The sequence below is a fragment of the Myxocyprinus asiaticus genome, chromosome 5 (assembly GCF_019703515.2).
Source record: "Myxocyprinus asiaticus isolate MX2 ecotype Aquarium Trade chromosome 5, UBuf_Myxa_2, whole genome shotgun sequence".
NCBI classification, from domain to species: domain Eukaryota; kingdom Metazoa; phylum Chordata; class Actinopteri; order Cypriniformes; family Catostomidae; genus Myxocyprinus; species Myxocyprinus asiaticus.
In genome coordinates this window covers 35738541-35758687 of record NC_059348.1, presented here as the reverse complement: position 1 = coordinate 35758687, position 20147 = coordinate 35738541, and the positions used below count along the sequence as shown (strand labels likewise).

At 39.3% G+C, this 20147-nt stretch overlaps 1 protein-coding gene across 9 annotated transcripts in view; it reads right to left on the bottom strand.

The window, feature by feature from the left end:
* Positions 1-3112: 3112 nt before the first annotated feature.
* Positions 3113-20147, bottom strand: part of rnf220a (ring finger protein 220a) — a 171103-nt gene continuing 154068 nt past the window's right edge. For 5 of the 9 annotated variants that reach the window (XM_051699180.1, XM_051699181.1, XM_051699184.1 and 2 more), the window contains 4 exons: positions 16140-16248; positions 15129-15299; positions 13945-14019; positions 3113-4629 (listed from right to left, as the gene is read on the bottom strand). In XM_051699180.1, the coding sequence (XP_051555140.1) occupies positions 4558-4629; positions 13945-14019; positions 15129-15299; positions 16140-16248 (427 nt within the window). In that variant the 3' untranslated portion in view covers positions 3113-4557. The remainder of the gene's footprint in view (positions 4630-13944; positions 14020-15128; positions 15300-16139; positions 16249-20147) is intronic. The other 4 variants (XM_051699186.1, XM_051699183.1, XM_051699185.1 and 1 more) reach the window with 1 other exon arrangement.

Genomic DNA, 20147 nt, shown 5'->3' with positions numbered 1-20147 from the left:
ACACTCCCACGCTGCCTCATTAAGAGTCAACAGCAGCGCAGCCTTAATATCTCATCTTTCACGCAAGGAGGTTTATGGTAATCCTGTCAATGATAACACACGCACAGACATGCATGCACATGCATGCACACACACACACTCTGTCACCTACACAAACACGCAAACCATTTCACCTTACCTGGTTATGAAGCAAGCAGCACTGCTAAATCCTCATAATGTCACATGGCAATCTTTTAAGCATTTGTGAATATAAGAGCAATTCAGTAAGCTTGTAACCATGAAATTAGCTTTGTAATGGTAAAACACTGACAATCACACCAAGCACCTAATTTCTCCAGGCAATCTTCTGTTGAAAATTATTTATTATTAGCTGTAAAGTTGTTTAAATTGTCGTTTTGATGGTCGTTTTAGGGTTTACGGCATTACGTTGCAATGGCAATAAAGTTGTAAAATAGGATATAACTTTACACAAAAAAAGGTTAGTAAGCAATTTTATCATGCTAAAATCATGTTAATAGGCATATTGTTTATGTATTGTGGCTATACTTTTGAAACGGTGAGTATTTTTAACGTTTACAGATTGGCCCCATCCACTCATTGTGAGTGCCTCACTGTAAGATAGAATTTATTTATTTTTTAAGAAAAGGAGGGACAAGTTCCAAGTAATTTTAGTGGTATTCAGCATTATGCTAAAAATGTTGTTGATTGAGCTCAACTTGGTTGAAGTTTAGATTTTGCAGCTCTAAAGATGAGCAATTGAAAAATATACCATATGGACACACATTTCAACATTCCACAATTTCCTCTTCTAGTGAATAACAAAACACATAAAGCCTTTTTTTCTGTCAAGCACCTTGAGTGGATCGATCTTATAAAGAGGCTGAGAAGAGGAGAGGCTCCTAATTGAATGAGTTGTACAAGCACTTCAACCAGAGCCATGGAGGAAGTAGTGGACACCGAAGGGGAGGAGACACAGAGGGGGGCCTCAAGTCAAATTCCCACATGAAGGTGTAAATTACCATTGGTACAGACAGCCAGTGCAATCGAGGAATTACCCAACACGGCAGAGAAGGCCTGTCCTATTGATTGGTCTGTGGAGATGTTTGTAAACTGGCTATAATGGCCCCACACTTTATACTCCCCATCAGGGATGGCTTTGACCTCCAAAAGCTATTTCTATAGATCTGCTTCCACTCATCTGGCTTCTTCCTGGTTCCAGCGCCACTCAGGCCACAGGGTGGGCAGTAACCTGAGCCTGGACCACAGCCTGCCTAATGCACTCTATGGATCGCACTGCTGTCTGGAACGCAGCCTTTGACAGTAAGTAAAGACTTCGTTTAGATGGTAGAGAGGTGAGATGATCCAACCACAGTTACATACTTTCACCACCACATAGGAGACACATTACCACCTTCTTTCCTGACCCCATTTTGACCTCTGGTAATTCTGGTAATTGGAGATACACTAATTGTGCACTATAATTTAAGATATGCTACCTGTTCGATACAAGTTAAGCTTCAACACATTTGTTGATTACCACAAAAAAATAATTTTGAGCAAAAATCAATGGAAGTAAATGGGGCCAATCCCTAAACGTTAAAACTCTCAGTTTCAAAAGTATAGCCACAAGACATAAACACTATGCATGTTAACATGATTTTAGTCTGATTTTAGATTGCTTACTAACCTTTTCTATGTAAAGAGATATCCAATTGTACAACTTCCTTGCTATGACGATACCGTTAACCCTAAAACGACTATTAAATCGACGATTTAAACAACTTTACAGCTCAAATAATACAGTTTAGAATATTACAATTTAGAGAAGTGCTTTTGTAAAATTAGAAGCTTCACATTTCTGCCTTGCCTTTAACAATAAATAAATACATAAAAAAAAAATGGGATTAAAATGTATTCAATCAATGCTGTTTATTGAGCTTAACTTGTATTAAACCTGGAACATTCCTTTAAACTGCAGCAGCCTCAATTGCAGAACAGCCAATGTTTACTAGCAGGTTTCCCAAGCTTGTTGTGCTCCTTTCAGAAGAAAATAACCCACAGACACTTCCAAAAGAGGGTGGAGGAGAGCTGTAAGGATTTAAAATCAGCTCCTGCTGATTTTCCAACTTACCTATTAATACTTTGTAGGCATCTGAAAGTGCTTACAGATTCTGCTACTGCTTGCACCGCAGTGATGATGAAGTACCTAGTTTGGCCACAGTTCAGAGGGTCTTCTGTGGAGGTAGTGGGCTTCTTAAAGTTTACTCCTTGTAATTTCGTTAAATTTCTTTACGGTCCTTAATCTTTCAAATGAGCACTGTGTGCTTTGATACAGCTGTTCATGTAAAACATCGGCAGGTTATTTAACCTGGAAGAACACAACACTTCCTTTTCTCATCCAAAAAGATCATGATGCATTCTTTGAGTCTGGTATGGTATAAAATCAATAGAGACGTTTCAAAAGCTCATTATCGTTACTGGATGCAGTATAATGCATAACATGATAGTGTAATGGGCACTGTGTAGATTACAATATCTTTAGGAAGCCATTTCACAATCTGACGCTCATGAGACAAACAGTATACGGATGTACTTCAAAAGTTACGTTAAAATGTGGAACAAGTGGAGTCATTAAAAGTAACACAATTCGCAGCTTCACTTTTGGAGTCTTTATAACTGAGGATCTGAAACACTGAATAAGGCATCGCAAATGGGAATGAAGCCAGCACATGATGACCATTTCAGATTTACAGTCATTTAATTTATGTCTAATGTAGCTTACAAATGAGTAAGACACGTACCATTTTCAAGAATATATACAAGAACACAAATCATATTACACAATCACCTTGTGCAATCTGTCATCTTTGGGGCAGGAGCAAACTGTTCAGCAAAGGATAGTCATAATCTTTATTTACAACCTGTATTTTACAACATAGTTGCAGAGATCTGTCTGAAGAGTTTTGTTCTGAACAGTGATTCAAATTCTGTTGAAGACTGAGGTTTGTTTACTTGGTGAAAATGAATATATAACTTATGACTACTTGATCTTAAGGTATGACCCAGCCTTTGAGGAGAATTTATAGAATACTGAAATAAGTTATAACAAACGAACATTTGACTGTTTATTGTGGTGTTGGCATCAGCAATGACCTTTCGTTTCTTCCTTTTTTTTTTAGCACTTACATCAATACAGAAATCACAGAATACATAGATGTACAAATATAAAGCACACTGTCTCACTCCAAGGGAAAATGTGAGTTTTGACTCTTCCAGTTATGTAATCCATTTTAATGTAAAACGAAAAATCATCATGATTACCATCTTTATGTCTATGAGAGGAAATCTGAACATAACTTGTAAATGAGACCACCCTAATTGTTTGACATTTTCATAAAAGTTCATTTCAGAGGGAAGAAGCTGATTATTTGTGACTGGTCAGGGGTCATAATATGCTCATTGGAATGAACAAGCAATAATTTTAATCCTTTGTAACAGGCTGACAACATTCTGCAAGGTGGGCTGGAACAATATTATATTGGACAAAATATGTCCAGCAGAAAAATGAGAGTGAACAAAAGCAAATCCTCTCATTTCTTAGAAGTCAAAGAAAAAGATATTCTCCCATGCTTTAGGGTTAAATCTAGTTTTTACTGTATATTTCAACGAAAAATGTACACCTAAATCTTTAAGTCCTAGTCTGAGTAGTTTATTATTATTATTACTTAAATTTCTTCCTGTACAATGAAATACAACTTCAACAAGACAACATCTGTTTAAAAATACAGAGGGTTTTCTTTTCATTTTTTTCTTACCAAGATTGAAACACACCCATCCCTCCCAACCCAAACCACCCCCAACTAAATCTGGACCTTTCAATCAATATATACTTCTGTGTGTGTATGCATGTGTGTATTGTTCTCTATGTCATTTACTCACAACACTGTAAACATACAGAGACTATTATACATGTGCTTGCACTGATTCATTAAATTTGGTTGACATCACTAGAACACCACAAAATAAGTAATGATTTTGGGTGAAAACAGAACACAATGGAGAATAAAGAGAGCCTTAGATGGTCAGTCCGGCTGAGAACACACAAGTCTCTTCTTATCATCATTGGCTGATGTTCCAGTCAAGGCTGACAAGTGTGAAAAAGTTGCCAGAGGGAGAGAGAGTGGGAGACTAAGAGCAGCAGCAATGCGGATATCCTTCATTTGAGTAGATGACGTTCCAAAAACCATGTTGACTTTAAAGAGGGTGGACCATGGACCGACACAAGAGGGCAGTATCACACACACCTGCCCCTGTAGGGAGGCTAGGGCTTTTCAGACAAGCAATTACAGAGGATGACTGAGTCAACACAGTCCTCATGAGTCCTATGCTTGTTTAAGTCCCCATTTAGAGTCAAGTTTTAATCAGGGAGCTCATACCTCTTATGAGCATGAGGCTGGACAAAACATCACCCCCTCAGGAGGTGGGAAAACCAAAATACAACAGAGTAAATGTAAATAAAGGAAAAAAAAAAAAAAAAAGGAATCTGGGGTGTTTTGTTCACAAGTAGACACGCCTGAGGTCCCCTGGTGATGTGATGGTGTTGCATTGAGGGCAAAGTTTCTTGTTTCCCTGTTGGAAGAAAAATGGAGAAAGTGGGTGAGAAGCTTGTCTTTAAGATTTAAACAGGCAATTTCTGTTGTAAAATGTGAATACAATTGACTGCAGGTTACTATGCTAGTCTAGGTACTCTTAGTCTAATATAATACTGCATGTATATGTACTTGGACAAAAAAAAAAAAGTGTATGGCAGAGCTTGGTGTGCCAGGCGGCCCACCCAGTTCAACAGACATGTGTCCTTCCCACTACCACTCTGATGTTCAGCCAGTACCCATAAAGCCTGTGCATAAAAGCCTGAAGAACAGCAGGAGGAGTTAGAGGAGGAAGGTGAGCTGTGTGGTCTGCTGTCTATGCCACACACATGCTGCACAGGAGATTGACTGAATATCACACCAGGATCCAGTCTTAAATTCAGCAAAATATATACTCCGCTTCATAAAATACCACATCAATGGAGACTGTACAGGTTAACTGCTGTATGTTCCAAGCCATGAGGGATATAAAATACTCATGTTTGTGTGTGCCATCTCAAGAAATAGACCCGACTGTGAAGTGATGTTTAGACAGAGACGGTAGCGTTACATTGGGGAATCTCGCTACTATTCAAGATTATGTCCTTGCGCAACTTTTGCACAAATGTGCCATTGACACCGATTACACACAGGGTGCATTTCTCTCGGTCTCATATATCATAAAGCACCTATATGCACTGACAAGTTTAGGGTGGGTTAAAATGTGTAGGAGAGAATGACTACTTTGCCCCAGACTAAAGAGTACACAGACATGAGCAAATAGAGGAGTCTGGGAGCAGTAAGGATATCAGAGTGAGAACACTGCAGTCTGCATTCACATCAATCTGTTAAGAGGATTTGTGTCTACATATGACCCTGTAGTTCATGTCTACAGTATAGAGCACCAAAAGCTGGTCCATAGATCATCAAAGCACTAAGTGAAAGAGATCCAGTAAAACTCTATTTGGCTTGTGTTGCGCTTTATCTTGCAATGGGCAATTCAATTAGTCCAACACCATGCCTCAATTTCAATCAGTAAGGAAAGTGATAACAATGGCAAGTAAATTGCTAGGGATTACGTTACCGAGTATAGAAAGTATTTATAAAGAGAGAGTGTTAAATAAGGCAACTAATATTGTGAGAGAAAAGAGGCATCCTTTGGCCTCTACTTTTGAATAGTTGCCATCTGGCTGATGGTATTGTGATCCCCGTTGTATGAAAAACAGGTCCAAATTATCTTTTATCCCTCAAGCGATTACATTTTTTAATTCTTCTTTTAATAGTTGTTAACTGATGATCAGCTGGTCTGGTCATTCATTTATTCATTCATTCCATTCATTATTCCCTTTTTAAATATTGTGTATGTTGTTTATATGCCAACCGTGATTTCTGATGTCTGTGTGATTATGCTGCAAACTCATTTTCCCTACGGGGACAAATAAACTAACTCAATTTCAAATATGCAAATAATTGTGAACGCTTTAGGTTTGGCATCATGGTCTGACTATTAGAGTGGCTCATTTTGTAATTAACATTTTATTGATTCCTATGCATATGACTCAACACATATATAATGAATCAACATTTTACATTTAAACCCTACTAATACAATCCCACCCTGACCCCTAACGAACACCCCTGTGGTCCCACATAACATACACACAATCCTATATATATATATACACACACACATACATATACATACACACATATATACATATATACATATACATACATACACAGATACACATACATACACTTACATAAAATAAAATATATTATATATAAATGCATGACCGCCCCATCACCCAAAATACAGAGCCTGGGACAAAGCAAAACCTGAGTGTTCAAAACGTCACACAAATACCTCTGAACCCTCAACCAAAACTCCTGGATCTTAACACACCCCCAAAAGACATGGGTAGTGTCTCCAACTTCTGACTGGCATCGCTAGCAAGTGGGTGTGTCTTTAAGACCAAGCCTATATAATCTAGAGGGGGTCCAATAAAATCTATGTAAAATCTTAAATTGCATAAGGCGAACCCTTGCATCTCTAGATACAGACTTGACATTTTTAAGAATCTTAGTCCACACTCCATCCTCCAATACCAATTTCAAATCTTTTTCCCATACTCTCTTGAGAGAAGTCAAGGCTCCATCCCCAGACTCTGAATTAGTAGGGAGTAATACACTGATGCTTCATGGCCTTTTCCAAAAGCAGCAATCACCTCTCCCAAAGCACCTGCCGCTTTAGGGGGGTGCATGCCACTCCCAGAAATAGTGCAGAGTAGGTGGCGAAGCTGTAAATACTTATAAAACTGAGATCTGGGAATGCCAAAATGTTGAACCAAATTTTCAAAAGATCTCAATACTCCACCCTCATATAGGTCACCAAGTGCATTAACCCCCCTCACAATCCAATCTGACCAACAAAAAGGGGACTTATTAATACATAGTTTAGGGTTCTGCCATATGCTCGAGGCAACATTTAAATAAATATCAGAATTAAACACTCTGGACACTTTTGTCCATATCGAGTGCAAATGCAAAATAACGGGATGCGACTTAACCTCTCCGGCTAGTTTAATCGAAAGGCTATGCAGTGGCGAGATAGGGGCAAGAACTTCCTTTTCAATACAAAACCAGGGAGGGGCTCTCTCAGGTGGAAGCGACCAATGAGCCAAATGTCTAAGAACGAACGCATAATAATAAAACAAAATCTTGTGTAGGCCTAGCCCTCCTTTGTCAATTGGCCTATGTAACTTATTGAAATTTAACATGGGGCGCTTACCATTCCAAATAAAGGACTTCGCTATGCTATCAAATTGCTTGAAATAAGAGAGGGGGACATCTACAGGGAGAGACTGAAGCAGGTAGTTGAATTTTGGAATACAGTTCATTTTAATAACATTAACCTTCCCAATCATCGATAAATGTAATGAAGCCCACCTGCTGACATCGCTCGAAAACCTTTTTATTAAAGGGTCAAAATTAACTCAAATTTGCTGGGAATAAAATCCCCAAATACTTAATGCCCTGTTTGGGCCACTGGAAGGCGCCCGGCTGGAAAGCCGTTTCTGGGCAGTACGCTGTCAGCGCCAAAGCTTCGGATTTAGACCAATTGACTTTGTATCCTGAGAACTTGGAAAAGGAATTAATAATTCTTTGGAGGCAAGGCATAGATCTAGTAGGTTCAGAGACAAATAATAAAATATCATCTGCGTAAAGCAGAAGCTTATGCGCCGCACCTCCCGCTGTCACCCCTGGAAAATCATCCTCCTTTCTTATTGCAGCTGCTAATGGTTCCAGGGCAAGACAGAACAATAACAGGGAAAGTGGGCAACCCTGTCGAGTGCCCCTATCCAGAGTAAAATAATCTGAAATTAATCCATTTGTTTGTACCGCTGCTACAGGGTGTCTATAAAGTAACTTAATCCAACCAATAAATGTACTCCCGAACCCATACATTTCCAAAATCTTAAAAAGATAATCCCATTCTACCATATCAAATGGCTTTTCGGCATCAAGTGAGATGGCAGCGACCGGAGATTGTTCATTCGCCACTGACCACATGATATTGATGAGATGCCTGATGTTATCAGAAGAGCTGCGGCCCTGAATAAACCCCACCTGATCTATATGTATAAGAGATGTCATAACCTTACTTAATCGGTTAGCCAAAATTTTTGACAATATTTTTACATCTAGTTGAATCAGGAAGATTGGACAGTAACTTTTACACTCGCTTGGATCTTTGTCCTTTTTAAGAATCAGACTGATCCGGGCTTGAGTCATGGTTGGAGGAAGTTTTCCCTTCTTTAATGATTCAGTATAAACTACTAACAAAAGTGGGGCCAGTTCTGTAGCATAGGATCTAAAAAATTCTGTGGCAAAACCATCTGGCCCCGGAGCCTTGCCAGTAGGTAGGGACTTAATTACCTCGTTAAGCTCCTCCAAAGTTATCTCAGAATCAAGAGAGTTTTTTTGCTCAGTCGTCAGTTTAGGAAGATCTAATGGTTCCACAAAGTTTCTAATATCTTCATCAGTAGATGAAGACGTGGAACTATAAAGATCAATATAGAATTCTTTAAAAGCATTATTAATATCAATGGCCGAGGTAAATATTTCACCACCAGCAGATTTCACTGAGGGAATGATAGAAAGAGACTCTCTCTGCTTTATATATCTAGCCAAAAGCTTCCCTGCTTTGTCCCCCGACTCAAAGTATGACTGTCTTGCCCTGAATAACCAAAACTCCGCGACAGAACAGTATTATATCTATATCGGGTTAATTCTCTGAGGCCATCAGATGACATACGGCGCTTCAGCTCTGCCTCTGCACTTTTAATATTTCCTTCCAACTCCACAAGTTTTCGTGCTTCGGATTTTTTGATGAATGAGGCATACTGTATGATCCGGCCCCTAAGAACCGCTTTAAGTGCCTCCCAAGCCACGCTCACAGAGGATACTGAGGACCAGTTGGTCTCCATATAAACATTGATTTCAGTCTTTAACATTTGTTGGAAATCAGGATTTTGTAAAAAGGATACATTAAGGCGCCAACTATATGATTTCTTTTTCTCTATACGAGGCAACACCTCTAAACTCACCAGGGCATGATCCGAAACTAAAATGTTTCCAATTGAGCAATCAACAACAGATGAAATGAGGGATTTGGATATATATATATAAAAAAAAAATCTATTCTAGAATAAATCTTATGGACTGATGAAAAAAATGTATAAAAAAAATCAAAACAAACTACAGCCAGCAGGAGGAATAAGCACGAAGAACGAACAGATGAATTAACAGCTGTTCCAAAGGAATGTTATTCAACAGAACAAGCTCCAGCCGCTAGGCAGAACCAGTACAAAAAGAAACAAAACCGGCAATTCACTTGGAGGCTGCATAAAAGTAAATACCATGACTTACACAATCCGTCAGCTTTATAAAAGACATCCTTTGTGTGGGCATGTAAATATTTTGCGGTCATCCGTAGTTTCCACTCTCAAACTGGCCGGGAACTTCAATGCAAATGTAATCTTCCATCAATGCAAAAGTTTCTTTAAGGAAAAGTGTTATTCACAAAACAAGCTCCAGCCGCACGCCGGAGCCAATGCAAAAAACCCAAAATTTCACCCAGCTTCCTCAAGAGTTAGGTACAGCGAGTCAGGCCCACTCACATAAGAAACATCCAATGGTTTACTCAGTCACTGATTCTATAAAAGACATTGCCAGATTTGGACATGTGAATACTTTGCAACCGTTTTTCGTTTCTATTCTCAGTTTGGCAGCAAACATCAGAGCAAATGAGATCTTTTTCTGATGTAAGAGTTTCTTACATTCCTTGAACCGATCGCGTTTCTCTCGTCGAACTCGCAAAGTCTGGGAACAAGAAAACATTATGGTTCTTCCAAGAAAGCTTCCCTCCTCGCCTGGCGCGACACAAGATCTTTATCGGATGATCTCAGAAATCTGGCCAGAATCGATCTGGGCCAATCTCCCTCAGCAGATCTGTGAGCTCGCTCAATTTCCAGCTTGTGGCCTGATATGTCGAGCAGACTCGGGAAGAGCTCGTCCAGGAATTTCACCATATCTCTGCCCTCCTCATGCTCAGGAATTCCAACAATTCATATGTTATTCCTGCGGTTTCTATTTTCAAGATCTTTAAGCTTTTCAAGGAGATGTTCCAAATCAACTTTGGTCGCGGGCGGATTAGCGGATAATTCACTCTCCGAAGATTCCAGAAAATCGATTCGTTTTTCAACATTAGACACTCTTGTAACCAACTCAGAGAATTTTATTTCCATCGCCATGATCGATCGACGCATTACAGGGAGATCCTCCAAGTCAGCAAGAATCTTCGTCAACATCATCGACATGTTGGACAACTGAGGCTGGATCTCCTCTCCCGCCGTGCCATCCAAATCGAGTCCCCGGTCTGTAGGCCTGTCAAGGCTTTCATCCTGAACAAGTAAGTGTCTTTTAATATCTCCAGAGCCCGAGGATTTTGACTTCTTTGCCATGTTTTGCAACAAAGGACAAATGTGTAACTGGGTGTATCAAATTTCACCAGATTATAACATGAGAATAATCGGAAATTCAGCAAAGTGCGCAGAGCTCGTCGCTCACATGTCTGCTCCTTGCATGGCGTCCATTTTCCTCCTCGAGTGGCTTATTTTGATGTGGCCAGAGTAAGAGTAAGCGATGTGGAGATCTATGAAGCAGGTTCAATATAGGCTCATATTCAAAAAAAAAAAAAAAAAACGAAGTAGTAAAACTAAGCTCATGTGTCCTTCAAATTGATGCAGCAGTGTAGCAGCAACAATTCCTAATTCTATACCTTCCTTTCCTATTCACACCCTCCTTAACCACATTGCTTTAGACACAAAGAGGGCTTGGAATTTGTTTCCTTTGTTCTGGAAAGCAGGAGTTTACCTGCTTTTAATGAACATGGGCAGGTCATGGACTAAACACGGGTTCCTCACAGCAGCAGCAAGCGGCTGCTGCGCTCCATTAGCTTCATAAAACAAGGCTATCGCTAACGCTAAACAAATTACACACATTTACTTTGATCAAGACGCAAGGAGCCCCACCGTGCTACTTTTATTGCTGTCTTCAGGCAACAATTTTAATGCCTGCATTAGTAACAAGCCGCTGTGGCAGCACGAGCTGGCACACACACGTCTCTGATCCCCCGCTCATCAGCTTGCTGTACACAGACAGCATGTGATAAGCAGTGAGTAAAAGAGCTGATTTAATATATAGCAGGCTGAGGCTAGGAAACATTTCCTTAATTTTATTAATTGCTTCCATGTGTGGTGACAGAATGTGTTAGTGGCTAATGTGGATGGGTTCCTTAAAGAAGACTGGCTAAAATAGCTTAGCAAGAAGAGGAAGAGCCTGTGAGTGTAAATGTGGGGATTACAAATACACAAGCGGAGGCAATCACGTCTGATGATAAGAGGTTAGCTCAACATGCAACTTTGTCTAAAGGGATTAGAAAATGAAGAGCTATGTGAGGAATCTCACAGGTTTGGCTGAAGAGAGATACAGGTGAACTCTGCAGTCAAATACCAAAGCATTACCAAAATAAACTACTCCATTATCTACATTATACACTGGCCAAAGCCCTGAATGACTAATTCCATGAGGTAGTTTTGGACACTTTGCAATGCATAGGATTGAAATTTAATATGCACCAGAACTATCAGCACTTGAGAGCTTAGTCATTATTAGGGCTGCATGGTTAATCTAAATTAAATCGAAATCATGATAGGACCTTGTGCGATTATTAAACTACAAAGGGCTGTTATTTAATTACATAAATGAATAGTTTGCTCGCTTCAAAGTTTGTGTGTGATGTGCTGTCCTGTCTGTATTATGACAGTGTTTTCAGAGCGGTTCTGTTCTTCACAACTCCATCTCATGCTCAGAGTAACAGATTGTTTTCGTCAGATTACTACGAGTTTGGTTTTGTCTGCTTTGCTTACGTGCACTGAGTGCATTATATTTTAAGCTCATTAGGTCGATCTTGAAAACAGGCCAAAAAGGAAAGAGGACACAGAGATAGAAATAAAAATCTTGAGGATTGACTTTTTATTTCCTCGCTTCTACATCAGAGCGCTATCTGACTGACAGGCTGCATATGCATGTGTGTGTGCTTGATGCGCACGTGCTCTGACGGTGCTCATGATAATGCAGATGCGCGCCTAATCGGTCAAAATGCCCGTATTGGCGAGGTATTAATGTAAACACAGTCAGTTATGTCAAGTCAATGTAAACAGTGGGACAAATAAGCAGATTTATTTCAAAATGTCAGACTTGAAATATAAATGTAACATAATAGACCTGCCACTGTCTAGTATGTTGTTATAAAACTAATCAAACAATATTGGAAACAATGAAATGATACTTTAGTAGCTTTAAAAAGTATTAATGCATTATAATCATACAGTGAAGACCAGTACTAGTTTTATGTCACATTTAATTTCATTCTGAACATTTATTTGAATACTTGATAATGTTGTTAAAAAGCAGTTTTCTTAATTTGTATTTTTTGTTCTTATTTTATTACAAACTGTTTCCTTGTCTTGAATAATTACTTGAGAACATGAAACAGCACTTACTCTACATAATTAATAAATTAATATTAGTATAATTTTATTTTATTTGTTGTAGTATCCAAATTGGTATCGAGAGTCATCAAATTTCACTGCCAAATAATGACATTTTGGTATCATGACAACACTGCTTACATATTGTGCATGGTAGATCATGCTATAATAACATTATGAGAAAGTGAATCTCATTCCATGTGTGTGAGAAACCCTGTTTTAAGCGCTCCAGATTAACTTTAATTTCACTTTGCATAATTCCAAATATGTTTGGCCGCTACATGTTGATATACAAATAATACACCCCATGGTTCAGGGAGGACACGTTAAAATGAGAAGCATGTGATACAGCTGTTGTGAATTCAGCTACACACAGAAACACTTCATGTAGTTGACCACCAAAATAAAAGCTTGACAGTTTAGAATGCGTTGGTTTAAATGAACCAAATAGCAATGCCTTGTACATTACAAAAATATATTATCTTTGTATAATAAAAAAATCAAGATAACATTATATTACAATAACATCATTTTCAAGTTGATCGGGATCCAAAAAATGATGATGATGAATAGTGGGCTGAGACAGTATCATAAAGGCAAAACCAGGCACACAGTGGAAAGGTACAATATGAAGAAAACTGTTTTTTTTTTCTCTTTGTTTCACTGTTTTATTTCTTTATTTGTGGTAGAAATGAAATTAGTCTTTTTAAGAGGACTGAAGTGTGAACCCTCAAAGAGTAGTCTTTTTATTGGCAGTAGAAAATGGGCAAAACATTACAAAATGTTGGTCAAAAAGAATCATGTACTAGTTTTTTCTTTATCACATCGCAGTTCAAATCTCAATCGCGATATTTTTCAAAATAATTGCGATCTGATTTTTTGGGTCAAAAATCGAGCAGCCCTACTCTTTATTCATGTCATCAAGAGCCCTCCTTTACAAACAAGCACTGTTGCAGTACCACGGTACAGTAATAGAATCTTATGGTAACACCATTGAACTTTGATACCATGGTACTAAATGATTACAATTAATACATACTTCAAAAAAACATGTTAATACTGTTCTGGTATGTTTGTTAGTGTTGTATGTTGGCTGTATCCCACCACAGAGTGATACATTTACAGAATGATGAACATAAAAACAAACCAGGGAACAGCCTGTGATGTGTAACATATGAGAGAATGTGTGTGGTTCTTACCAGAGTCCTAAGCCAGCATTCTTCACAGTGAACATGCCAACACTGGATGGAGGTTAGAGGCATTGTATACGAGTCCTGAAAAAAAGAGAGAAACAAAAAGATAAGATTAATTTAACCAGGTCAAATGCATAAAATGCAAACACCCATAAACAACACAAGACATCACTACACAACACCAGCACAGTACAGTAAGCGGGGCAGGCAGGTAGGTAGTGAGGGAGCTTAAAAGAATAGTTCACCCAAAAATGAAAATTTGCTGATAATTTACTCACCCTCAGGCCATCTCCAAGATGTATCTGAGTTTCTTTCTTCATCAAAACAGAATTTAAGACTTTTAGGATTTCATATCAGGCCTCCTCCTTTAAACAATGCAAGTGAATGTACTCCATTTTTTGACGGTCCAAAATGCATATTTAGGGTGCATCAAAATATTCCACACAACTCCAGTCGACAAATAAAGTTCTTCTGAATGCAAATGATTATTTTCTGAAACAAAACAATACTTATATACTTTTTAACTACAAACGTTCGCTTCCGTACATCTCTGAGACATGCGCTCATGAGAGGGTTGGCGCAAGCTCGTTGGTAAGCATCACGTGGAGGAGGCAGGAAGCGCGTCATTGTTTACAAGAGGAGCACTGTACAAAAGTTGAATTGTCTTTGCTGTAGATTTGTATTTGTATAAGTGTATTGTTCAAAATGGTCATTGGTGTGTGTATCCTGGATGCTTCAACCTTCAGAAACCCCAAAGAAAATGCACGTGCTTCCTGCCTCCTCCTCTATGTGACGCGTGACCTTACCAACGAGCTTACGTCATCCCTCTCATGAGCGTGCATCACAGAGATGTACGGAAGCGAACATTTGTACTTAAAAAGTATATAAGTATTGTTTTGTTTCTCAAAATCAATCACGTCATGTGGATTATTCTGATGCAGCTGAAATATGCATTTTGGACCGTCAAAAAAATGGAGCACATTCACTTGCATTGTTTAAAAGAGGAGGCCTGAAATGAAATCCTAAAAAACTTAAATTCTGTTTTGATGAAGAAAGAAACTCAGATACATCTTGGATGGCCTGAGGGTGAGTAAATTATCAGCAAATTCTCATTTTTGGGCAAACTACTCCTTTAAGGGCAGTGCAGGGGTCAGGCAGGGTCAGGCCAGTGGGAGCACAGAGAGCCTTACCCTCCGGAGGGGCAGCAGTTTCTTAATCCTATTGCTGCCCGCAGTGGCAGTGCTGCAGCCCGCTACGTAGCTTCTGTACAAACAGTACACACTGAGCTGCAGGGCCTCTGCGCTCCCGCGCCTCTCAGCCACCTGATTCTTGCCGACAGCCCCTGTTTGGGATGGCTTCCGCTGCAGGGATATTCAAGAGCGGCACTAAGAACAAGAATGTGGCCGCCACAGAAGGCACAGACACACACATCAGACAAATGGATGTAGCTGTTGACACTGAGCTTGGATAAAGGACTTGATGGATGGAGTTTCTGTTGCATTTTGCATAAGTATTCAGTTTGGGTATCATGCTAGGCATCTGATGACTGCCAGACACAGATGTAAACACATTTACAAAACTTATTGTTGTCTGCAAGTAATTGTTTATAATTAATTTTTTGTAAGTGCCCTAGCATGCCTGCTACACCTCATAAAAGCAGCGGGTGGCAGTAGACCACCACTGGGAAATGCTTAACCCCAAAGGCTGCACAGTCCAAGTGAGCATTTACAAGCATCTTTATTCAAGACAATAAGATTCGTACTCTACGAGGCACAGAAAGATCAATCTGCACCTCTTTGTGACTTTCAGGAGGTGCTACAGTAACAGTTTTGGTTTAATGAAACTTAAAAGTAAATGAGAAATTCAATAAATTCAAGAGAGAATGGCTAATCAATCTCTTGGCCCATAGTGGGGGGGTCTTATCTGTAAGAAGCACCTCCAGGACCTAAAGCTGAAAAGGTGTGGCATAGATATCCATGACTCCTGTATGGCCACAAATTCTCAAGTGCAAAATAACCTCTTTGTGGGGGTAAATTTTTCAGGCCATACTTGATTAGTTTTAGCTGAATGAGGGAGACTTTAGCCAGCTGGGTTCACGATTGCGGGTGTTAGTTTATATCACAATGGCATCTTTTTAAGGATGGGTAACAAGCACACAAACACACCAACACACACAATATTGGCAAGCAAATAGTTCTCACCATGCAGATGAGACACTTGTATCTGTCTCCTCTGAGGATTTGTTTCTCTAGTTCTCGGATTCGGGCCTTTAGCGCCTCCAGCGTGGTCGCTGTGGAGTCCTCCGTGATCCTGCAGGTAAGGAACCAAAAGCTGTGGTTAAATCAGAGCAGTACAAACCAGCTTGGACTACCCCACAATGCTGAAAACTTTGGAATGCAAATTAATTTTTAAAACTTGTGCAAAGTCACACAAATTTGCAATTTCTACTTGCTAATGTGCAGCAAATATGTACCACAGCTTCAGTTCTGTTAAACTGACTGCAAACTCCAAACAACAGCAAGGTAAAATTAAAACCAGACTACTCAACTGGAAACAGTGAATTCACTGAGCTACAGAAGGACCATGATGTCAAAATGAACCAATACATTTCTGCTTTATTGCATTACAATGTCAATTGCAGATCTCATTATATTGGGCTTCCTTAGTCTTTGGAGGTCATGCTCTGACACGTTCCTACCTCACGTCTTCATTAAACATCAGACAAATGCCTCTCAGCTGGTGAATGTATATTTAACACTGTCCATAGCATATGAACTCTCAATAACTAAATCAATATGGCCACCATTGATTGTGCAGCAAGGCGCTTGGCTAGATGTTTATGGTGATCTGCTCATTTTCCAGCCAGATGGAGCACTGATCTACAGTATTGATTTAACGTTGCACCAGCGTTCTCCTAGGCACAACCCCCCCGATTAGTGCCTGCCATTCCACTGCCTTTTCCAATAGCTTCATTTATTACATGCCTGTGTGACTCTACAATGAGTCCAAGCTCCACACACACACAGGACACCGTTCTCTTTGCAATCAGGTAGCATTAGGATGTAAATCAAGGTAAGGTCATTAAAACAGGTAAAGTACCATTTATGGACTCAATCTCTACTATAGGGCCGACCTTAGGGAAGAACAATGACACTTTAAAAGAAGAATCATAGGGCTTTTCAAGAACCTAAGCTCAACAAGTTATTTTGTGCTCAACAAAAGAAAGTAATGCAAGTCTGGAACAACATGAAGGTGAGTAAAAATTTGACAAATTTTCTTCTTTAAAGGGATAGTCCACCCAAAAATGATAATTCTCTCATCATTTACTCACACCATCGTTTACTCACTAAGATATCCAAAGATATTTGAATCCCTTCTTTAGATGGAGATATGATGTGACTATATCCATACAATGCAAGTCAATGGGGTCCAACATTTCAAGCTCCAAATAGGACAAAGGCAACATAAAGGTAATCCATATGATTTAAGTGGTTTAATCCATGTCTTCTGAAGAGATACAATTGGCTTTGGGTGCGGTTCATGCTGTCTACCCACGTACATGCGCTGTAAACTCTCTCTGTGCATGCGTCAAGCGTGAGGAGCGTAAATCGAGCTTCAAATCATGCTCACGCCAAGAAGACTAGATATAAAGATTTATAGTGAATAGGGAGTTACATTTTGGTCTGTTGTTCTCACCCAAATTCTTTTGTCTTTTTTGGAGCTTGGAAATGTTGGACACCATTTACTTGCATTTTATGGATATGTTCACACCATATCTCCAACAAAATATCTTTGTGTTCCAAAGAAGAAAGTAATATAATACGAAAATAATACGAGTTTGAGACCGCAAAAGGCTGAATTAATGATGAGAGAATTACACATTTCGAGTAAAATATTCCTTAATATATACTCCACAATACTGAATAATCTGAAAGCAGTCTTCTTAGTCTAGGGTTCATTTTGGCCATGTTCACACAGTCATTGTTTAGGGTTTTATTTATTAACAGGTGTGAGTCTCAAAATGTCCTGTTCACACAACAGAGGCTTGAATAGTGTCTGTATAAAAGAATAACCAAAGTCACAACCGTATTCTCTTCTCCAAAACGTTTATTCACAATTGGTGCTGTGTTATTTAATAAACAAGGGCAATCGAGGTGCAAATTCACCCATAGGATCATAATTAATCGACAGAGGCTTTGAATGCATTTTAACCAAGTGCAGAGCTCAGTATTTGTGTTGTGCAGCTTGCACACTCGAGTAGCCCCGTTGGAAGACGGCGACTGGATTTTCGACACGCAGATCATATCTCTGTCTCTGTGAGGTAACAAAACAGTGCATGTAAACACACGAGATGCGCGTGTTTACAGCCTCTCACATTATATGACATGACACAACTATTTGTCCAGTGCAGTTCAAACAGCACGGGTCTGTTAAAAATGCAGTTGTGAGACCTGAAATCTTATTAGTAAATAACCGAATATGAGATGAATGTAACTGTATTAAGCACACAAATACAGGACTGACAATCTTATTCCGCTGCTGCGTGAATGTGGCCTTTGTCTCAAACCTTAAGCACTGGCAAGGCACCTTCCCAAGGTCATTCTTAACCTCACCCAGGTCTCTCTCTAAGACGCCAACCATGCCCAAGGACAGCAAGCCATCCGAATGGTCTATTCCCTATAGTCTAATCAGCACTAGGACTTTAAAGCTTTAAAATCTCCTCTTATTAGTGTCCGGCTTGTAAAAAGCATTTAGTCTTGATTAGCGTGCATGCTTATAAAGCAGACAGCAGAGTAGGTGTACCATGCTCCATGCCTGCTGTTTCTTTTTAACAGCTTCATAAATCGCCGTGGTTCACTTGCCCGCATGCCGTCACTGAGCCCAAGAAAGAATACAACTTTTCCCTAGTAATGCCTGACCCACTCCAACATGAATATTCATTATGTAGTGATTTAAAGAAAACCACATTCTAAAAGTTATTTAATTCCCCTCAAGTAATAAAAGGGTTTTACTTGGTCTTTATGTGGACAGAGAAAGAGAAGGGGGTTGGGAAAGAGTGCTGGGCTGCTGTGCCTTTAGAACAAAAGCAGGTGTAAAACCTGGACAGAGGTGGCTGAGTGAGTTCACCCACAAAGAAAATCAAAGTCCTAATGACAGTGTGGAAAGTTTAAATAGATTAACCAAACACTTAATATAGGTCTTCATCTCTGCTGTGCCATGGCGTGCTGGCTGAATAATGCCATGATGTCATTAGGAAAAGAATAATGTCATTCCAATCAGAAACTAAAGTTACTAAGAAACCACAATGAGGACTAACCTCCAAACTAATAATGGTACACCCTTTATATTAAAACAAGCAGATCTGATGCTTTATTCAGGCACTGCACTCTTGTTATGGTACATTTTAATCTGTAAAGGAACAAATCTGAAATTTAATCCAGTGTGGAGCTGGGAGGCATGCACAAGTTTAAACATGAAGTTGATGAGCCGGTGTTTCAGTGTTATTACAGCTCTAGGTCAGGGTGTGAAGCTATATCTCATTTCATTATCCATCCCCTTACACATCCGTCTCCATCAGAGCTGAGTCTTAACAGTAGAAGGCGGTCACATCTATAGCTCTACATAGCCCGAAATGAGAACACCACCAGATTTCTATGCTGACCTGTTTTATGTACAGACAGATACTGTATAAAGACATACAATAGATGTCTAAAGTTCTAGAGAATAATTCATTTTATTTATAGACGATAAGGGTCAATGCATACTTTAATAAAATCTTTAACATCTTCAATCAATTGTTTAAATCACAAAAAAGAGAAAACTACTTGAAAATAAAAGATGATTATTATAATATTTATAAGTACTTGTGCTCCAAAAATCGAAGACTGCTTACAGCAGGGTTTGTTGGAAAAATTTGTTGGGAGTCATGGAGGGATACCACTTTTTTTTTTAAAGAAATAATATGGGAGAGTAGAGGGGAGTCATCACTTATGAATTGGGGAAAAATCTGATTATTGTGGAAGCACACAGAAATCTGCTACACTGTTTCAAGCTGAGCATGAAATTTGGCAGCAGTTACATGGGTGGCAAAGGAGGCCTCATTTATCTTGTGGAATGAGCGGGGACAGAGAAGACCCTAGTACCCAGAAATCATTACCCATCTGTGCAATGAGAATTCATCAGCCCCCTCTGCCTTACAAAGACACTTG